The sequence below is a fragment of the Brassica rapa genome, chromosome A07, assembly GCF_000309985.2.
Source record: "Brassica rapa cultivar Chiifu-401-42 chromosome A07, CAAS_Brap_v3.01, whole genome shotgun sequence".
In the NCBI taxonomy this organism is placed as follows: Eukaryota; Viridiplantae; Streptophyta; class Magnoliopsida; order Brassicales; family Brassicaceae; genus Brassica; species Brassica rapa.
Genome location: NC_024801.2, coordinates 9,322,703 through 9,342,055, shown reverse-complemented (window position 1 = coordinate 9,342,055; position 19,353 = coordinate 9,322,703). Strand labels below are relative to the sequence as shown.

Genomic DNA, 19,353 nt, shown 5'->3' with positions numbered 1-19,353 from the left:
TAATGTGTGGTGGCTCAAGGATTTATGCAGCAAGAAATTCTTGATTACATAAACACTTTATCTCATTGACTAGCATGAAACTTCTTTTGGGATTAGCTTCATCAAAAAGGATGGAAACTTACATAAATGAATGGGTCTAATGCTTTTTCGCATGGTGACTTAGATGAGGAGATATATATATACCAGAAGGATATACACTACTTGAAAGTGTGGCTTTACCTCCATATCCAGTATGCCGCCTTAGAAATTATTTGTATGGTTTAAAATAAGCCTCTCGAAAAAGGCACAAGCCATTCTTTTATGTGTTTTTGGGAAATATATAACTTCATCCAATCTCCAGCTGATAATACGTTGTTTGTTAAAGTTTCCTCTTCTATCTTTTGTGGTTGTTTTGGTATATGTGGATGATATCATGATTGCATTTAGTGATGATGATGATAATTTGATCCAATTGCAAGCTCTTTTACGTTCTGAATTCAAGATCAAAGACTTTAGTCCTTCTCGATTCTTTCATGGTTTAGAAATATCAAGGAATTCAGCTGGAATTTCAGTGTGCCAACACAAATATGCACTAAATTTGCTGGAAGATTTGGGTATGTTGGGTGCCAACACAAATATGCACTAAATTTGTTGGAAGATTTGGGTATGTTGGGTTGTAAACTAAGTTCTATGCATACGGATCCAACTTTACATCTCACTAAAGATCTTGGCACACATTTGAATAATCCAACAGTGTATAGAGAGGTTATTGATCGTGTTCTACTAGACTATAACGAGATCTGATTTAACTTTTACAGTATCATTTGAGTCAGTTTCTTTATGCTCCTACTGATAATCATTACAAGCAGCATATAAGGTTCTTCGTTATATCAACAACAATCCGGGTTAAGGCTTGATGTATGCTGCGGACAATGAGCTCTGTCTGAATGCTTTTGTGGATGCAAACTAGGCTATTGGCAAAGACACTCACTGCTTTGTGACAGATTTTTGTGTGTACGTTTTAACTCCTTTGATCTGTTGGAAATCAAAGAAACAATTTGTTGTGAGCAGTAGCAGCGTATCTAAGCTCTTGCTACTTGTGAGTTCATTTGGTTGCAGCAATTACTCGTGGACCTTCATGTTACAGTGACAACTTTAGCCAAGTTATTATGTGATAATAAGGCCGCGATTCACATAGGCCGTAGCCACGAACAATGTGTTTCATGAACGTAAGAAGCATATTGACACTAATTGTTATACAATTTGAGGTCAAATAAAGGCTCGGAAGCTAAAGACATTTCATGTCTCTACCAACAATCAATTGGCTGATATACTTACCAAGACGAATCATCCAGATATTTATCATTCTTTACTATAACATATGTCGTTGTCAAATCTTTATCCCGAAAAGACATTTTGAAGATGAAGACTTGAGGGAGACGTATTATCATGTGTAGTTTGGTTAACTGGTTTACACTGGTTATCAGGTTAAGTAACAATTAAGCTAACTATATAAGATTAATATGTAGCAGATTCTTACAGTTAAGTTGAAGATTAGTAACAAACTTTCTTTCATGTTCTTCAACCTCTCACTCTCTTGATGCTCTGAGCTATAGTTCTGCAGCTTGAATCTGGTGTTAGCATTTGCTTCTTAGAATAAGCAGTAGGGTGCAGGATACTATATTCATATTATTTGAAAGAATAGTTATTAACAGATGTTTGGAATGTCTTAAACATCTTCTTCCATATTTTCTTTGCGGCTTTCTCATCAGCAACACTATTCCTTTCCTCTTCTGGATCTCCACATTAACCTTTAACAAGCTATATCTTATTCAATTTCAAAGAAAATATGACACCTACCTGAAAAATTGATGTCCATTTGTCCGTTCCGAGCAAGACAACAAACTTCTAAAAACATGTTTGAAACATAGCTTTGGTGCCTATTTCCAAGCATGACATAATATTCACAAAATCATTGAACTCTTCTACACGTTTGTAGATAGTTTGCTTTGAGTTCTGTATAAAAGAACATGTTGAACTTAAACAAAAACATTGTCGTTTTTTTCTCTCTCTCTGTATTCATGTTATATCATGGAGTATAATTTATATGGGATGAACATCGGATAGGGGTTTTTGTAACTAAAGTTTGGTCTGACCACAAATTGTATCCGACTAGAAAGCTTATATGTCCAATTACAGGCCGAGACTCAACCCGGCAAATGTATTTGTTTCACAGAACTTTTGCTTACATACAATATTTTTTTTTAATAATAATAATATTATTAATATAGTCTATTACTTGCATGACTTTATAATATCCAAGAGGCGGTAATACATAAAATTCAGTATTACTTTTAACTTTTGCAAAAGCATTTTATGAAAGTAATGTTATTTTCTATTTATTTGTTTTTTATTTAGTTTGAAATCGGTCTTAAGCGTTCTTCTCTACTTATATATCTCCAATAGAATTCGATTTATCTGAGGATAATGTGAATTCGCTGGTGGATGTAATTGGACACTCTATTTAGATTTTAAGTTCGACTATTACAAAGTGTTCTTAGTCTCCGGATTCAGTTAGAAGGTTGAGAAGATGCTGTTGATAAAAAAAAAAAAAGAAGGTCGGGAAGATTCTTTTGACCTTTTGAACTGTGAAATCCATAAGACCTAAGCAAGAAAACCATTCTTCTTGGCTATTTTTGTGCGTCTTTCTTCTAACGGCGAGCTTTGTTTATATACCTTTTTAGGTTACTTGATAATTTACCTCTTACTAAATCATTCAAATAGGGGAGATCTGTTTTTAAATGTCGGCATGCCTTTTTCTTGGATCGACCTTAATATATGGTGAGATCTGTTGAACAAAGGAAGCCCATCTACAACAATTAATCATTTATTTAATTGTTTAAACTAAGTCTTTAAATAGCAGGACCATTTATTAATTGTCAATTGTTCACTGAATCTTGTGAACACACTTTTTTCTTTTCACATTAATACACCAAAACTCAGTTAAATCTTTTTATATATCTTTTGTTATATATAAATATATCTTTTGTTACAAATGAGATATAAATATGAAAAAGTAGAAGTAATAGATTAGGAATTTAGTGTTTCCAAAAAAAAAAAGATTAGGAAGTTTGCACCAGAAGAGTATTTACATCAATTAAATCCAAGTGTATATGAAAAACTGGATTTCATAGCTGTCATACCAAAGTAGTGGCCAGTCTATTAGTATCGATCACTGGCTCCGAAAAAAAAACAGAAAGCAACTCGACTAGAAGTAGACAAGGCTTTAGTCAAGAATGACATATTATCTATAGAATGGACGACACAGTTCAAACGAAATAAGAACAAATCTCTCTTATTTAAACTAGTTTCAACATTCCTCATACAAGTACAAGATCCTTTGACTTAGCTCTTCACAAATTAGCTTGTAATTATCAATCTTGTCCACTTGGAGATGCAAGGTGCAGAAGAGTTGTTCTCTTCGAGAACTCGAAGATGAAACATCAACGAGAACAAACCCATCTTTTTCTAGTCCACTCAAAACATTATATATCGAAAAATTACGAATGTTGGACGATGAGATTTGGATCATTACTTCGTTATCTCTAAGCTTAGTCGCAAAAACGGTGGAGAAATAACTAGCAGCCACTTTTGGTTCTGGCTTAGCGTAACGTTCTCTTTGACCCGATTCTCGCAACAAGAGGTCCTCCTTCTTTTGTATCAGCTTCTTAACTTCCTCTTGCAGCTCCGGTATGTACTGCACGCTCCGCGAAATCGTCTGAGGAATACTTAGCTTCTTCTGCAATAAAATAAAACAAACAGAAAAAATGAAAAGGTTCATTAGATGCTTTTAAATGGTACCAAATAGAGTAACCAAGCTAACTATTGGTGATTGGTTTTGATATGAAATGTATTCAGATGACATTTTAGCTACTTAATTACCGGCTCATCTGAGCTTGGAAGACATGAACGAAGAGATGAGAACAAAGAGTTGGTTTTCTTGCGACGGTTACGCTCATTAGCATTGTGATTTAGCTTCTTGATCACGACCGAATTGTTATTTATTCCATTTCCCTCTGACGAAACAGAAACCCCTAAGCTGGTCTGATGATGAACCACTCCATACGTCTTCGGTACCGGAAAATCAAGAAACGTGCCGATTTTATGGTTATCTCCGATGAGGTTGTAGCTCTCATACTCTCCTCTCGACACCCATCCACAGTTTGGGAATAATGGAGGGCCCAATGCATGCATTTTTGCTAGACTAAAGACAGTTTTTAAAGCTTTTTTCTTCTGTTGAGGATTTAGGTGGAGGATGTCCTGAACTATAGGTTGAATATTACTGACCTATATATAGAGACAGATATAGATATTATATTGACCGACAAAATAATCAAATAAATCTCTGTTGTCAAATTGAAGTTAAGAAATTATAAGATTTTTGAAATGTTATACGTCGACGTAATAGGTACTATAATGAGGAATCACATTTTTTATAAGCATATACCTCACTCATATCTCATTTGATAAGGTCATATCAGGGGCAGGTACTTTTAGACAAAAACTAGTTAAATTTTGTAAAATACACTTTTTAATTATCGGTATTTTTCTTTTAAAAAAAATATTTTTCTATAAGAAAAGTATATAATTTCTTTGATTCACAAAAATATGTGTGGCATAAAAATGTTTCGATTTAGATAACATTTTTAATTTACAATTTACTAACATGTTTTTAATATTTATGACAATTTATGATCTTCAGTATGCTTTAGGGCATCTCCAACCTCATTTTATTTTCTCTTCTAAAATAGAATTTAGAGTAAAAAAGTTTCAATGATACTATATTTTCTACTATATAATAGTGTAAACCTATTTTTTACTCTATATATAAAGTAATTTTTTTTATTTTTTGTTCATCACTTTATTTTTCACTTTAAAATAGAGTACCATTGGAGCAACATCCAACTCTACTATAGGTTTACTCTGTTTTAGAGAAAAAAATAAAGTAAAGTAGGGAAGATGGTCTTAGTCTTTATAATTGTTTCAATACCTTTTGTGTAGCTAATAAATGATGTTTTGTTTTGAATTTTTCTATATTAATCTACATACATTAAACTTAAAATTTTAATATGCCGTATTATATTTTTGAATACACCACTACCATTTTCATGATCTGAACTGAACATTCGTTTATTAGTAAAAAATATTTATCGAGTAAACAAAAACTATGTTTTTTAGTGTTTCCAAAAAAAAAACAAAAACAAAAACTATGTTTAAAAATGTATTAAAAAAATTTATGTCAAAAAATAATGATATGCATAGAGATAATTTATTTTCAAGAAATTGTCTGAAATCCATGAATTTACAAAAAAAATATATACTAGTAATTTTTATGTTTTACCTGAAAAGAAAAAAAAAACTAAATTTACAATTAGGGCAAATATACGCACATGTATTATAAACAGACAAACTAAAGGAGATATTTGTATAAGAAATTAAGAATCCAGTGAGATGTACAAAAACGAGAATATTATTTATACATTGAAAGACGACTCAGCTTGAAGAAATTGTTCGCGGCTCGTGGAATCACGTAGAGGATGACTTGGGGGAAATTTTCATGTTTATTATTTTTTTGATATCATTATTCATGTTATCATCAATAAGAGATATTTTCAAAAATATTTTTTTCCTTATACTTTTGTTCTCTATATATATAATAAATAATTATTTAAAATTAATAAAAAATATTTTTGAAACTATTTTTTTAAAAAAATATATATTTTTTAAATTTTATTTATATATTTATTAGAATCCTAAATTTTACATTCCAAAAACTCTGTTTGACCATTCAATTCTAAACTTTAAATCTATATTAGTTAATTCTAGAATTATAAATATTTTTTGCTTTACGTTAAAGCGAAGATAAAATAATTAGTTTAAATATGAAAAATGATACTATTAATATGATATTTTTAGTAATTTCTCGTCGGGGGTCCAAATATTTTGGATGATGTAAGCCTATACATAAGCATTTTGAATTCTAATATGTTTTACCTTAAATAAATGCAGCGTTAGTATTTAAAACAACAAACTATTAATATTTAGATCAACTTGATGCCTTCTATGTCTACACCATGATATTTCAAAACTAATATAATACTTTGAAAGCTACACCTGTCGGCCTGTAAATTATCTTTATTTTATGTCAAATATGTTTTAAACCAAGCCAAAGAAACCAAAACTCTCTACACAAGTTTTTTTCTTCATATTTTACTTCGTCAAAATAAGCTAAACTTATTTTCCAAGAAGTTGAATTTCATATAAAATGATAATGGTTTGTAAAATTTTACAAAATAAGCAGATCAAACTAGAAATAGATTTTACAAAAAGATAAAGAGTAGGCCTAATAAAGAGCTACATTTATTTTTCTCTTTAAGAATTCTTCAGTCTTTTCTCTAACTTAATTCTAATCTAAATCGCGTTTCCGGCTAACGGTTCCGGCTATCCAAGTCACCGTTGGTCGACTTTATTTATTTTATTCTCATTTTAGTATTTATGCATCTTATTCAAGTTTGAAGCTTATATGATTGTAGATATAGATCTAGATCTGAAAATTTATTTTTTTGCCTCTGTCCGTATCTCATTTCTTCCGTTTTTGTCTCACGGTTCTAAATCTGTTTGATCAGCATGTGTGTTGTTGTTTGCTTCTTGTGGCGGATTTACTGGATGAGGAAAGATGTGCTTATAGATATTGGTGTCTTATAAATTTAACCTAATTTTTGTTATTGGGTTCTCTTTTAAGTTTTGTTAATTATGTTTTGTTTAAGCTTCCGGAGAATTTGTTCAATTAAGCCGGCTAGTCTCCAGAGTATGATCTTGTGTACTGATGGCTTTAAGTTTCTAGGAATTTGATATCTCGCTAGCTTAGTTTTTGTATCATATGTAATACCTGGATAAGAGTATAAAAGCTAAGCCAAGAAATAGAAGAATGCAATAAAGAACAATCATTTTATTCGTAAGCCACAACTGCATTGCTTTCCAAAAATTAGAGTTGTGACTCTTACTAAGGATAACATCACGGATGCTTCAGTCGATCATTTTGAAAATCAGATCAGATGGGGTTAATTATCATGTTGTTGTGAATTCTTTGATTGTGTTTAAACCATATATATGTTGTATATTGCCACTTGAGGCGCTAAACGTTTCAGCAAAGTGATAGTTCTTGGGCCCTTTAAAGAAAACCATTACAGCATAGCTGACCACGAATGGAACATATGATGATGATCCTCCAAGTATTTGCAGTACATGGACCCAAATTTCTTCACCTGTCGATGAGAGAAGAAAAAGATGGTCCATGTTCTCTGTTGCAGAGTTGTAGAGAATGCAGGTGTCGAGATATTCATTCCCAGGTCACAAGTCTCAACTTAGTTAGAAGTCTGTCCAGATTAGCAACACAGAAATTGAAAGCATGACGGGTTACTCTTTCCTTGAACCAAACCAAGAATGTATATTGCTTTATTGGCTCACAATGTCTGATAGCTTCCTAGGTATGAGAGGTTGAAAACGTTTTGACAGTCTCATTGTTGATGTTTCAGTATACAAGATAAGGTTAAGAGTGGCATATAGATAGATGAATCATGGTTAGGTACATTTTCAGATCTTCAACAGCTCTGGAGCGAACCCAATACAGTAGCCATCATTACAAACATCGGGGACCAAGCCAAAAGTTGGTTCATCAGATCATGAGGTCCAATTTTCCCGAAAGCCAGAACGAGAGGTGCCATAGAAGTCAAGTGGTCCCACCAAAAGCTTGTTGATGTATATGTTCCTACTCTAGCTAGTACAAATAAATTAAGCCGCGAGTAGTCTTAGACGAAGCAGAGACCGCAACGTCTAAAAAGTTTGCTTGTCCTCAGTTATGCTCCAGAAATTTATGTTATGCAAATGATAAGATTACAACTATTCATCCCAAAAAAAAACAGTCTTTGCAAGAAGAATCCAAATCAGTTTTATACACAATGTTTTACTCCAAACACCAAAGTCCCTTAGACCCAAGCCGCCTTCAATTTTAGGAAGACAAACTGTTTTTCATGAGATTCTTGTTGTTGAGCGTTGATCAATACGTCGTCCCCACATGAATTTAGTGCACAGTGATTGTATCTTATTAATGCAGCCTTTATGAAGGATAAAAGAAGATGCTCATAAGTTAAACATTTCATAAATTACTGATGACAAAATCTGACACCAGCCAGCATAAGAGAGCGATTTTGCAGACCATAAATTGAAGCATCCTGAAATCTTGTCCAATAGCGGTTCTGGTGCATCAACTAGAATATGTGATACCGAACATGGAGTGAACCGAACTTGAAACCAAGACTCGAGATGTCTAAGGTTTCATTTTGGGTCATTCCCGTCAGGAATAGTTATGTTTTGTCTTTGTTCGTACTCAATCTGGACGATGCTGCGAAATTACCAAATTTGCCAGTGATGCTTACCAGTGACTTCTTCTCACCATCTGAGAAGACCATGATATCATCAGCGAATGCTAAATGGTTTTGGCAGGCTCTATAGCGTCGGTGTGATAACAAATAGAGACTTCCACACACACGTGGTGGCACTTAGCATCTGAGAAAAGACTTTGACAGACAACACAAAGAGGTAGGGAGAGAGCGGATTACCCTGTCTCAGCTCACAAGTACGATGAAAATAACAGAAAAGTTCCCATTAACTGCCACCGAGTAACTCACAGTAGTGGTGCACTTCCTGATCAGATTTCTGAATCCCTCTGGGAACTCCATTGCTTCCATCTTATTCATAATAAAATCCCAGTTTAACTTGTCAAAATACTTCTTGAAATCAAAATTTAGCATACAACATTTTGGTATCGACTTCCCTTTATAGCCTTGCCCCAGTTATGTGACTAATAGGAAAATTTCCACAAGTGTTCTTCTCGATATAAAAGCTGACTGGCCATGAGAGATCACCGTCAGAATCGCACTCTTAAGCCTGTTTGCAAGGACCTTTTGAGGCAATTTTATATATGAGTTACAACATGATACTGGCCGGAAGTGTGTGATCCTTGAAGCACTAGATTTCTTCAAAACAAGAGTGAGGATCTTTGCATTCCATTGACAGATAATTTTTCCTTTAAAAAATTCAAGAACACCATCAATCATATCATTCCCTATAGCTTCCTAATTATTAGTAGACTCTCCGGATAACCATCCTGGCCAGGAGCCTTATATTTTGGGAGGGAGAAAAACGCCTTTTAAATGTCCAGTCTGCTGAACAGGAGAGAGTGTATGTTTCAACTCTGGAGAACACCTCATAGGGAACAGAAGTGAGAGTTGATGTGGAGAATAAATTGTGGGTGCTACCAATCCACTAAGGAGAGTGGTGTAAAATTCGACATCATGGTTACTATATCCTGTAGCGGAGAGCGACCTTTTGCATAGCCTTCACCTTGCAGGAGCTGCTTATTGGCCTCACAGAGAGTCTACGGTTATAGGTTATAATATGTTGTGGTGTGTGCTCAAGAGAGGCTTGACGATGCCGTGAACCGCATCAAATCCATTATCGACGCTTAAAAGTCTAAACTTTTTTTGTTTAGGTATGCTGATTCTTATGGAAATTATAAGTCTAATGAAAACTTATTGATTTTTATATCTAGAATGTCTATTTTAATTGGTATTTACAAATTTGGGAGTTTTTCTTTGTATTTTAGTCTTTATATATTTAATAAAGAAATTCTTTCAAATCCATCAAATTTATTAGTAAATATATATGATTAAATAAAAAATGATTAAAATTCAAATTAGTAAATATATTTGATTAAATAAAAATAATATTAAAAATTAATATTAGTAAATATATATGATTAAATAACAAATTATTAAAATTATAATTAATAAATCATATATTTAATAACACATTATCTAATTTAAGTTTTATAAATCATATATAATAAAAAATGATTTCAACATGGTTTTAAAATTATATGCTAAATAACATCAGATTTCTTTGAGATTTTTATATCCATTAAAATGCATAAACCAATAACCTTTTTTTAACAATGATTAACTATGTTATTATAAATTATGAAAAATATTATATGTACGATATTACTGCCATTAATTGTACTTGCCAAAGATTCATGATTGATTCCACCATCCTAAACTTTTTTATGATATTTGCGTTTGACTATACTCTTTGCATCATGATGAAAATCCCACATAATATTTTCTTCACTAATATGTAAAATTCATCTTTTCAGTTTCAAAATTCAGACTTCATAGTATAGAAATATTAATAAACAATCAGTCCAATCACGGGATGGAGGCTTTTACATAACCGGTACTTCATATTTTTAATGAATCTCTTTATGCATATATCCATGTTTTAAAAGATTTTTTTTGTTATTATGTTGAAATTGAAATTGGCTTTCAGCATCCTATTTAATCAAACTTCTAAGTACTAACTTCTAAGTACTGATCAACTAGCATTCACACAAGACAGTCTCATCCAAGCGATAATAACATTTAATATGGTCACTAACAAACATGTTGTTTTTATCTGGAACCGAATACCCTGACTCGATCCGACCTAAAATGGACCTTTCAGCTCGGTTTTGGATATAAACGATTTGGTCATGGTCATTCTGTGTACAAGACGATAAGAGTTTAAGTACTTTCTTTATCAAGCATTTTGTTTATTTTTAATTAACTATGTTTCTGTGTTTGCCCTCTCATTTTTGTTATGACTTAAGTTTTTGTGTGTTTAACTCTCATTTGTATGTTTGACAAACTATGTTCATATTCTGTGTGTTTTTGTATTACATTTTCGATGAATGAGTAAGTTTTATGTTGGTTATTCTGGTTCAATTTCGAATACTTCATTGATTTTTGGTATTTATAATGTCATCAGGTCTGAACGAGGACTATGTTACCTAAACTGAATGTAACCTGTTTTTCAGGTTCTAAACGGTTCCAAACATCAATAACCAAACTGACCCCGAACTGGTGGCAACCGAACTGACCCAAAACCGGTGGCAATTGATTCGAATCTGAACGGAAAGTCTATCAAATCCTATATAGATACATTTTCTTTATGTCTGATTTACTCAAAACCTAACCCAAAATACCAGTCTGTGTAACTAGCTTCTTTTTACTGGTAAATCTATAACAATAAAGTTGTCTTGTCTCTCTCCACAGGCTGCCACATCATCGGGAAGGAAGGGACGTTTTTGGACACGTGGCACTCTCAACACGCAAGCCAAATCTGTGTTTTGTTCACTTTGCATGGACTAGGCTTTGATTGCGGATGGGCTTTGTAAACATTATTTTGATTGCGGATGGACTTAAACAAAATGGAAAGCAACACCAATATCTAGGTTTTCTCTTTGTCAGGTTTCCTCTCCGTCTTCTTGCCCGACAAATTACCAGAGATCTTTCACTTCCCCTAACGTTTCAAAGTGACCAAAATACACATATATTTCAGGTGAGCAACATTGTGGTTGGAGTGACAACATAAAAAATAAAAAACTTATGAATGAGTGATATGAATGATCAAATTTATTTTCAATCCTTGCGTCTGGTTTGTGCATATTACATATTATACTGTGGATGAATACATATTTTGGTTTAAAAGTTTGAATATCCTTTACAACGATGTGCACAGTAGTTTTTGAATCTTAAAGTAACCCAAGCTTTTTTTAGTTTGGTGCGTGCTTCTAAAGCCATTGCTTGGTATCCTTATGTTAACGAGCTTCTTGCTGATGTGGTGGGGCTCATGATAGATTCATATGTTTTCGAAATACAACTAATACTCATTTAGGTTTTATAGATAGTTACAGTCAAGTAAATTTCTTATTAGTTTTGCCATGATTTCACATTACATAATGAAATGTCATAACCCTCTTTGTTCTTGCATATGACAGGTATGCAATCTAGCTTGGTCAAAGAACGTAAGAAGCTGTTTAGCACGCACGGATTCTCTCAAAACCAAATAAAAGTATAGAAATACCTAACTTACTCCAAAGTAATAATTCTCTCTGACCTTTGTCAAATTATGTGGTTAATTAAACCTATATCTTTCTTTGTGATTAAGAATGCAGCTCTGACAGGTCACACATACCGAGGTTTGTACTTTGCAGTATCACCTAACGGACAAACGATTGAAATATGAGCAGGAGATGAAACCTTACAGTTTTGGAATGTCTTCCCGTCACTGGAAGCTAAGGTAAAACCGACCAGCTTATCTGCATTAATGAAATGATAAGCAACTTGATCCTTTCGTCTCTATACGCAGAACATGGCACAGAAATCAGTGAGAATATCAAGGCTGGCTGATATTTAGATCAAAACAACATGCACTGTTTTAGTGGACTCGACATAACTGAGGACAGCAGTCACAGCACCAGTGTTCTCATCAGCTCTGCTAGGCATTCCGACCGTCAATCAGTCATTTAGGGTCTCGGGCTGGGTCGGAAGTTCGGGATGATGTGTTTCAGCGTGTGAATCAGTTGAAAACTCATATACATACTCCGGCTATGGTAGAGAAACATGAGCTTCTATTGGCTTGAGAAACATGAATATAGATCAGAGTTCTTAAATATATACAATGCTATTGTATGTAGCAACCGACCTATAGATCAAATATTTAAGTTACGAATTAAGTGATCGTACTCCAGCAGTGTACCATAAGGGGAGCAGATGTTGAAAGCACTGCAACAACAAGCAAGTGTTGCTGATGAACAATGTTTTGATGTTTGGGTAAGGATCATGACTATGACGATGACTATGACCATGATCGGGACAGAGGCGGAGACAGCGACTACAGTTATGAAGCAGCTACATAACTAAGAGTAATATATATTATTGTTATCGCTTTGTAAGTTTAATGAATGGAAAAAGTTATGAATTTTTAGATCTGTTTGTGAAGTAATTTAAAAGTCAAAGTAAAACGTTCTATTTTATTAACAACATACTAAAATATATAAATCAGTTACATATGTAAGTGTTGTAAAATGAAGTCTAAAATTGATAAATTAATAGTATATTGTATCATTTAGGTGTAACTAAAATATTAATTATCAATAAACTAATAAAAATTCAGCTAATATACTTTTAAATCACATTATTTGGTAATTGAACATTTTTAAAAAGAAAAGAAAACTAAAACATTCTATATAACAAATAAATTACAATAAACAAATCACAGTAATATACAGAAAAAAAAACTTCAACACATCTTTAGTCATCCCATCTTTCAAATATCACAAAGTAACATAATCCATTAATTTGAGTTTGAGATTTTCTCTTAGTACACATAGAAAATTACTGTGCATTTAAGCTAACATACTTTAAAAATTGCATTGTTTTGTTAGTGAACAGTTTAAGAAAAACAAACTAAAACATTCTATATATTAAATAAATTACAGTTAAATAACAACACTATATAAAAAAAATTCAACTCATATTTTAGCCATTCTATCTTTTAAATATCACATAGTAACATAATCCATAAATTTGAGTTCGGAGATAAAACAATACGAATACACACCAGAGAACCACTATTATATGAAAAAGGTCCGGAATAAAAATTGTTTTTATTATTTTGGTCGAGAATGTTACATCATCAGCCAAATCAACAAGTTCAATCCTAATCATTTTTAACATCTGAAATGTTTATCTCGCCACCAGCGGTACTGCAATTATTTTGTTACTGACTTCCAAAAGTTAGTCAAAATGATCGCTACACTTGATGACTGACCAGCTTTTGCAGCTGAACTCAATGAATTTAAAATTTTATGGGCGTCCTACCAAAACGGACAAGTGGTCTATAAGGATAGATCCAGTAACATCAAAACAGATTTTCTGGCAAGACAAGCTCGAACAAGGAAACATGTTTTCTCATATGTTAACACGTGTGTGCCATACTGGATCGACACTCGCAACTCGGCTTTTGCTGATTCGTGAAAAAAAAAAACAATTTCACCTATTCTCAAATAATACGACAAGAATTAAGACAAGCATACTACCGTTTCTTACTAGTTCAGCAACAATACATAATACATAGATGTAAAATAATACAGAGATGGTCCAGAAAAGATTCTTGTCGTTTTTACATAATAAAATGGAGACTCATTTTTCTTTCTTTGGGTTGAGAAGAAATCAACAGATGCACAAGCAAGCAAAGAAGAGACGATAGTAAACATTAGTTCCCACATGTTTCACTCCGTACCCATCACTACTTGGTTTCTGTATGTACAGAGAGATACAATAAACAAACACCTTCTTAATCATGGCTCAAGCTTCATCTGTAGTGTTGGCTCAGAACCTGAAAACATAAAAGAAGTTATTAGCAAGAGAGACTCTGGTTGTAAGGTTTTCTCATTAGAGATTCAGGTTCTTAATCATCCTCTTACAGCTGTTGTTGTTGCTCTGTTGCTGAACATCTCCAAAACCCATCTGAACAATGCTCTGAAGATCATTTTCCCAGAATCCCTGTGTCTGAAAATCAAAACACACAAAAAGATTTGAGCACGTCCACATCTCCAGAATCTATGATGACATTAACTAGTAATTACCTCAGCTTGAACAAATGCATCGGTGGAGTGGAATTGAGTGTCTGAGAATCTAGGCATGTTCTTGGCAAGAGAATAGTATGCTGATGGAAGTCTTTGCTCTGAGCAAGCCATTGAGTATAGAGACTGCGTTAGTGCCTCTCCCGGTTGAACCATCTATACAATACATACAGATGTAACACATTACTTATAAGAGCAAAGTTGTATCATCCCAGCTCCAAAAAAAAGCAGATATTCTTTTACCTCTGTGGATAAAGCAGCACTAGGGTTAAACTCCATCCTTGGATTTATAGTAGCCAGCTTCATAGACAAGAACTGCAAGACAAACAGACCAAATGTTTCAGATCTTAACACTGATTTTCATCGAAAATCTCGGATTATACCTCGACTTGTCTCTGCAAGGACTGCACGTAGTTAATGATTTCGTCAAGCATAACGGCTTTCCCAGTTATACGGTTGCAACCAGGAACCAGATCCTGAAGCAAAGTCATCCTCTCGCTGATCTTCTCTCTTCTTGCCTGATAACCAAACACACAAACATCAACATTGTAGAGTTGAACAGGAACATGGACACACAAATAACAAATCGGGGGGGTGTTAGTACTCTTTCAGCGAGGCTGTGGCTATCAGTTGCCTGACCCCTTCGAGCTCGAACATGAATGTAATCTTTGGGTGGCTCAGGAGGCTTTGCATCATCCTTGTTACTGCTTCCAGCTTCATCCTGCTTGCTTCTCTTGGATCCAACAATCTCTCCTGACACCTGATCACAAACCCTCCCCAATATCAACATCTCAACAACTTATCTCATACTCTCTTATGAATCCATAAGAAAAAAAAACACTTTATTACCTTAGAATTGGAAGCGGTAAGAGAGGAAGAAGCTGGAGAGTCCTTGCCATTACCTCCAGAAGCAGAAGCAGAAGCAGAAGGGATCAACTTTCTCTTCCTGGAGTTTGGCTTGGCTGTCTGAACTCGATCTAAATCTGGATCCAACAGCGAGCTCTTGTTGCTGTCTTGCGACCCGAATTGACCCGGATAAGGAGGGAATCGGAGGATCCCAGGGGGATATGGTGAGATGGGCTCTTGAGGGTTACAGAATCTGCCGACGAGGAGATCGCCAATGGTTCCTTCGTTGCCAAAGGGATCATCGCTCTGTCCCAAAGCTACATACTTTATGCTTTCTTCCCTTTGATTCTCCATCTCAAAACTTGAGTGGAGGTTTCAAGAAAATATCTATGGCAATTCTCAAGTAACTAGATTCTGGTTTCAGAAGAAGACAGAAAGCTGCTTCTTTCTGGGGAAAAGGACCAAACTTTGTTTAGAATCAGTGTTCCCTTGAAAATGTAAGCAAGCAGCTAACCAATTTTGGGTTTTGTTTGCTTCAAAAAGGAAACTGATTCAGGAAAATTTGCAGAGGTACAAGAAGGGAGCTGCTAGCAATGAATGATTGATCAATCAAAGTGGTAAAGTAATGAGGAAAGAGAAGGCTAGTGACTTTTTCTTACAGAGGGAAGGAGGAGGTTAAGAGAAGATGACAAAAGAGAAAAGTTAGAGGCAAAGTAATGATAAGACTTTTAACTAAAGAATTTTTTTTTTTTTTAAAGTGAATTATTTTACAGTTCAAAAGGAGGAGAAGAAGAATCTTTTTTATATGTTAATGTGGGAACATTAGATGGTGAAAGTGGGTAGGCTGCTTAGGCTGTCCTCTGTTAATCATTGGAGTGAGAGGGGAGAACATGTGCATTTCAGAGACAAGAAAGATGTGTAAGGGAGATACAAACAAATTGGTTTTAATTATCATGCTTAATTATTCTTGGCTAATTAACAAGACTAGTTTAAAGATTGGAAAACTGTAATTTACAGATAACACTCTGCTGTTTCTTTGGGTGTCAATAATTGACTTGAAGGTTAGATCTTGAATATGATGATGGTGGTGTATTTAGTTATTAATACAAATTTGAATATACATTTGTATGTAAATGGATTTGTATAATGTGAATCGAGTATCAAACATATATATATTTTTCATAGGTTGTGTTGTGTGTCACATACAAATCAATTTTGCATTGCCCTTCTTTACATTTCTCTAAGTAGCTGCTGCTCCACTTGAGTATGCCTATGATGACCCAAACTGTTATTGGGCAAGATGAACATATAGCTGATTTAGGGGCTAAGAAGCAAAGTCTCTTAGGGGACGCGTTCTAGTACTCGCTGTAACGCTTTCTTGATTCCTTGTTGATCCAGAGACGTTGTCAAGTGTATCTCTTGTACCTGAGAGATGTTGAATTAACAACAGTTTTATACTTACTTTCACTTCAATAAAAGAACCATCCATCTATGGGCCACAAATGCTAGAAATAAAATAGTTTCTATGAGCTTTTTCACCTGTCTTCCAGCACGTGCAAGAAGAACAAACTTTCCTTCAGAAGGTGGCGTCTGCATGAATGTAAAAAAACATTTTATAGAATGGGAACTTCCACAACATAGCAAAATAATAGTTTATGCTTCTGGGGAATATCAAAGCAAAACAGAACTCACATTTGAGAGCCAAAGTTGTAAGTCTTGTGAAACCACTCTTTTCTCAAATCCTTGCCGGTTGATTTTCACAGCTTCTATTCTGCAATTTAGAAGGTAGAAATAATAATGAGGAAAGATTGATCAAGATGTATTTTACAGTGTTCTTGCATCTTTAGATGGTTATACCTGAAACAAAGAATCTAAACTATGCAATTAATACTCTCCATCTTTATCATATGCGTTTACGAAAGAATCAGCCAGCAATAGCTATGTATTCTATTAAATCCAAAAGTAGCCAATTTGGTCATCCTAGTCATGATTCAACCGTTATAAGCCAATGCTATGCAGAGAGAACAGTTAACAACTTTTTTTGGTTTTCCAAATTATAAAAATGATATTGACTACTATACCCGTCTTCTTGCAATAGCTCTTCAAGTATAGTTTCTAGACCTGGAAGAGGTTCAATTGTATCCCCATTGCTCGAGCTTAGCGAAGGAGATCCACTAGAGCTGTCCTGTAATTACATCCAATCATCTCTTATAAAACCAAACTGACAGAAACACATTCACATTGTGTTTTACCTTCAAAATCACTTTGTCCAATGTCTCAAGAAGAGGATCATCTTCCAGTTGTTTGATAGATAATGTAATCCTTGATTTCTCTCTGCATCATTGGAACAACTCTTTGATTACAACAACATATGACTAACAAAAAACTCAGTGACCAATAAAAAGAAGAAGAAAAACTTAACTTGTCGATATTTGTGACAATAACCCGAACCTCATCACCATCGCGTAACACATCTCTAACATCTTGAACGTAATCCCACGAGACCTCAGAGACATGAACTAGTCCAGTTAGATGATAAAGACCTACCAACAGTAGATAGTTCCATCAATGTCACAGCTCAAAAGATGAAAAGAAGAAAGCAATTTGGTAACATTAACAATACCATCATCGAAGCGCAAGTGGATGAATGCACCATAGTCCTCAACAGAACCTACTCTTCCGGTAAATACATCCCCAACGTTAACGTTTTGTGAATACTTTGGCCATAGTGCTAACTTCTCAGATAAGATCAACTTTTTGTTCTCCTCATCAGCTTGAACCACCTATATATACACATTTAACCTCTAAATCAAATTCGTCATTACACATTATGGAGTTTAGAATAATGAAAAAAAGAAGGCTTTTTACCTTAACAGGAAGTGTTGAACCGACCAAAGTCTTAGCAATCTCATGAATGCTTTTCTGAGGCTCTTCAGTTGTAAGAAAAACACAAACCCATAAACGCTTCTTCTTCCACAGAAACACACAAACCCATAAACGGAACAAGAGTCTTAAAGAAGTACCTTTACAAGAACGAGAAGGGGTTAACTGGGGATAAGGAAGAAAACCAACAAGAGAATGAAAACGAATAAGCAAGCCTCCACCATTAAAGCCTTCGACTTCACCTTCGAACGTGTCACCACTCTTGCAATAAGCTTTCGCCAGCTTCCAATCCGTAGACATCTACTTCATTTAACAAACCAACCCATCAGTACAAGCATCTAAATTCCATTCCAAAGGTAACCTTTTTATCGATCAAAATAAAGAGATGGGTAAGCAGTAAAACGCACCCGAGGGGGTCCGGCGTCGGTGGAGGTATCCCGGAGAAGGGATTGATCGGAACTTGTATCTGTACCGGCGGTTACGGAGCCTGAAAAGGACTTGACGACGCAGAGGAGAGAAGTTCTATTTGAAGAAGAAGAAGAAGAAGAAGAAGGGAGGAGTTTAAGAGGGCAAGAGAGAAAACAAGAGTGTTGGTTGAGCAGATGAGAGGAGAAGGAAACAGAGCCAAGATTAGCTCCACCGAAAACCGCCATTGTTGGGCGGCAGAGGAGCAGAAGCCACGAAGATGATGAAGGAAGGAAGTTATGGTTTACGTATTTGGATAAGGGAGAGAGAGAGAGTGTGGAGAAGAAAGATTGATCCTTTATGACTGAGGATGACGAAAGCTATTTATATAATCCTCTGTTACCAGACCCATCTTTTGTTAACAACACCAACCACGTAGACTAAGCTGCCTGTTGTTTATTTTTATTTTTATTTTTTTCCATCTCAAGATTTTCATTGATAACATTAAAGAATACACGGTGAAACACTAGGCCGGCAGAACCGTAAAAATCTCCGGAAACCAAATTCCAACTGTGGGAGACTTAAGCTCAAAGGATAGGACACAAACAAATAAACCATGACACCATGCAGCTAACTAAGTGAATACACACCCTGCG

At 34.6% G+C, this 19,353-nt stretch overlaps 3 protein-coding genes across 4 annotated transcripts; all 3 read right to left on the bottom strand.

Moving 5' to 3' along the window:
• Window positions 1–2,408: 2,408 nt before the first annotated feature.
• LOC103828716 (transcription factor ORG3) lies at window positions 2,409–13,716 on the bottom strand. The gene is made up of 2 exons (XM_009104345.2): window positions 3,922–13,716; window positions 2,409–3,778 (listed from the first exon to the last, which is right to left on the bottom strand). Exons 1-2 carry the CDS (start codon window positions 4,231–4,233, stop codon window positions 3,350–3,352), a joined length of 741 nt encoding a protein of 246 aa, XP_009102593.2. The 5' UTR covers window positions 4,234–13,716; the 3' UTR covers window positions 2,409–3,349.
• Window positions 13,717–13,999: 283 nt separating this feature from the next.
• Window positions 14,000–16,243, bottom strand: LOC103828715 (transcription factor bHLH77). Of its 2 annotated transcripts, none has more exons than XM_009104344.3 (7): window positions 15,413–16,243; window positions 15,168–15,323; window positions 14,953–15,081; window positions 14,807–14,878; window positions 14,567–14,719; window positions 14,405–14,489; window positions 14,000–14,316 (listed from the first exon to the last, which is right to left on the bottom strand). In XM_009104344.3, the coding sequence occupies exons 1-7, from the start codon at window positions 15,761–15,763 to the stop codon at window positions 14,279–14,281; spliced, it is 984 nt and encodes a 327-aa protein (XP_009102592.1). In that variant the 5' UTR covers window positions 15,764–16,243; the 3' UTR covers window positions 14,000–14,278. The 2 variants fall into 2 exon arrangements, with proteins under 2 accessions (XP_009102592.1, XP_009102591.1); XM_009104343.3 differs by having other exon boundaries at window positions 14,105–14,316; window positions 14,947–15,081.
• Window positions 16,244–16,525: 282 nt separating this feature from the next.
• On the bottom strand, window positions 16,526–19,082 carry LOC103828714 (30S ribosomal protein S1 homolog B). Its single transcript, XM_009104342.3, has 10 exons — window positions 18,700–19,082; window positions 18,433–18,592; window positions 18,278–18,339; window positions 18,033–18,192; window positions 17,832–17,952; window positions 17,662–17,743; window positions 17,491–17,594; window positions 17,102–17,180; window positions 16,949–16,999; window positions 16,526–16,834 (listed from the first exon to the last, which is right to left on the bottom strand). The coding sequence occupies exons 1-10, from the start codon at window positions 18,943–18,945 to the stop codon at window positions 16,751–16,753; spliced, it is 1,149 nt and encodes a 382-aa protein (XP_009102590.1). The 5' UTR covers window positions 18,946–19,082; the 3' UTR covers window positions 16,526–16,750.
• Between the last annotated feature and the right edge of the window lie 271 nt (window positions 19,083–19,353).

What these genes read in the sequence shown, in the direction of transcription:
- LOC103828716 (XM_009104345.2), bottom strand. Translation starts at nt 4,233, where the DNA reads ATGCATGCATTGGGCCCTCCATTATTCCCAAACTGTGGATGGGTGTCG. An exon ending in TTCCAAGCTCAGATGAGCCG is followed by an intron (nt 3,779 to 3,921) that starts GTAATTAAGTAG and finishes ATTTTATTGCAG; the next exon opens with AAGAAGCTAAGTATTCCTCA.
- LOC103828714 (XM_009104342.3), bottom strand. Translation starts at nt 18,945, where the DNA reads ATGGCGGTTTTCGGTGGAGCTAATCTTGGCTCTGTTTCCTTCTCCTCT. An exon ending in GAGCTATTGCAAGAAGACGG is followed by an intron (nt 17,181 to 17,490) that starts GTATAGTAGTCA and finishes TCTAAATTGCAG; the next exon opens with AATAGAAGCTGTGAAAATCA. An exon ending in TACAACTTTGGCTCTCAAAT is followed by an intron (nt 17,000 to 17,101) that starts GTGAGTTCTGTT and finishes ACATTCATGCAG; the next exon opens with ACGCCACCTTCTGAAGGAAA.
- LOC103828715 (XM_009104343.3), bottom strand. Translation starts at nt 15,763, where the DNA reads ATGGAGAATCAAAGGGAAGAAAGCATAAAGTATGTAGCTTTGGGACAG. An exon ending in GCCACAGCCTCGCTGAAAGA is followed by an intron (nt 15,082 to 15,167) that starts GTACTAACACCC and finishes TTTGGTTATCAG; the next exon opens with GCAAGAAGAGAGAAGATCAG. An exon ending in CCTTGCAGAGACAAGTCGAG is followed by an intron (nt 14,879 to 14,946) that starts GTATAATCCGAG and finishes TTTGTCTTGCAG; the next exon opens with TTCTTGTCTATGAAGCTGGC.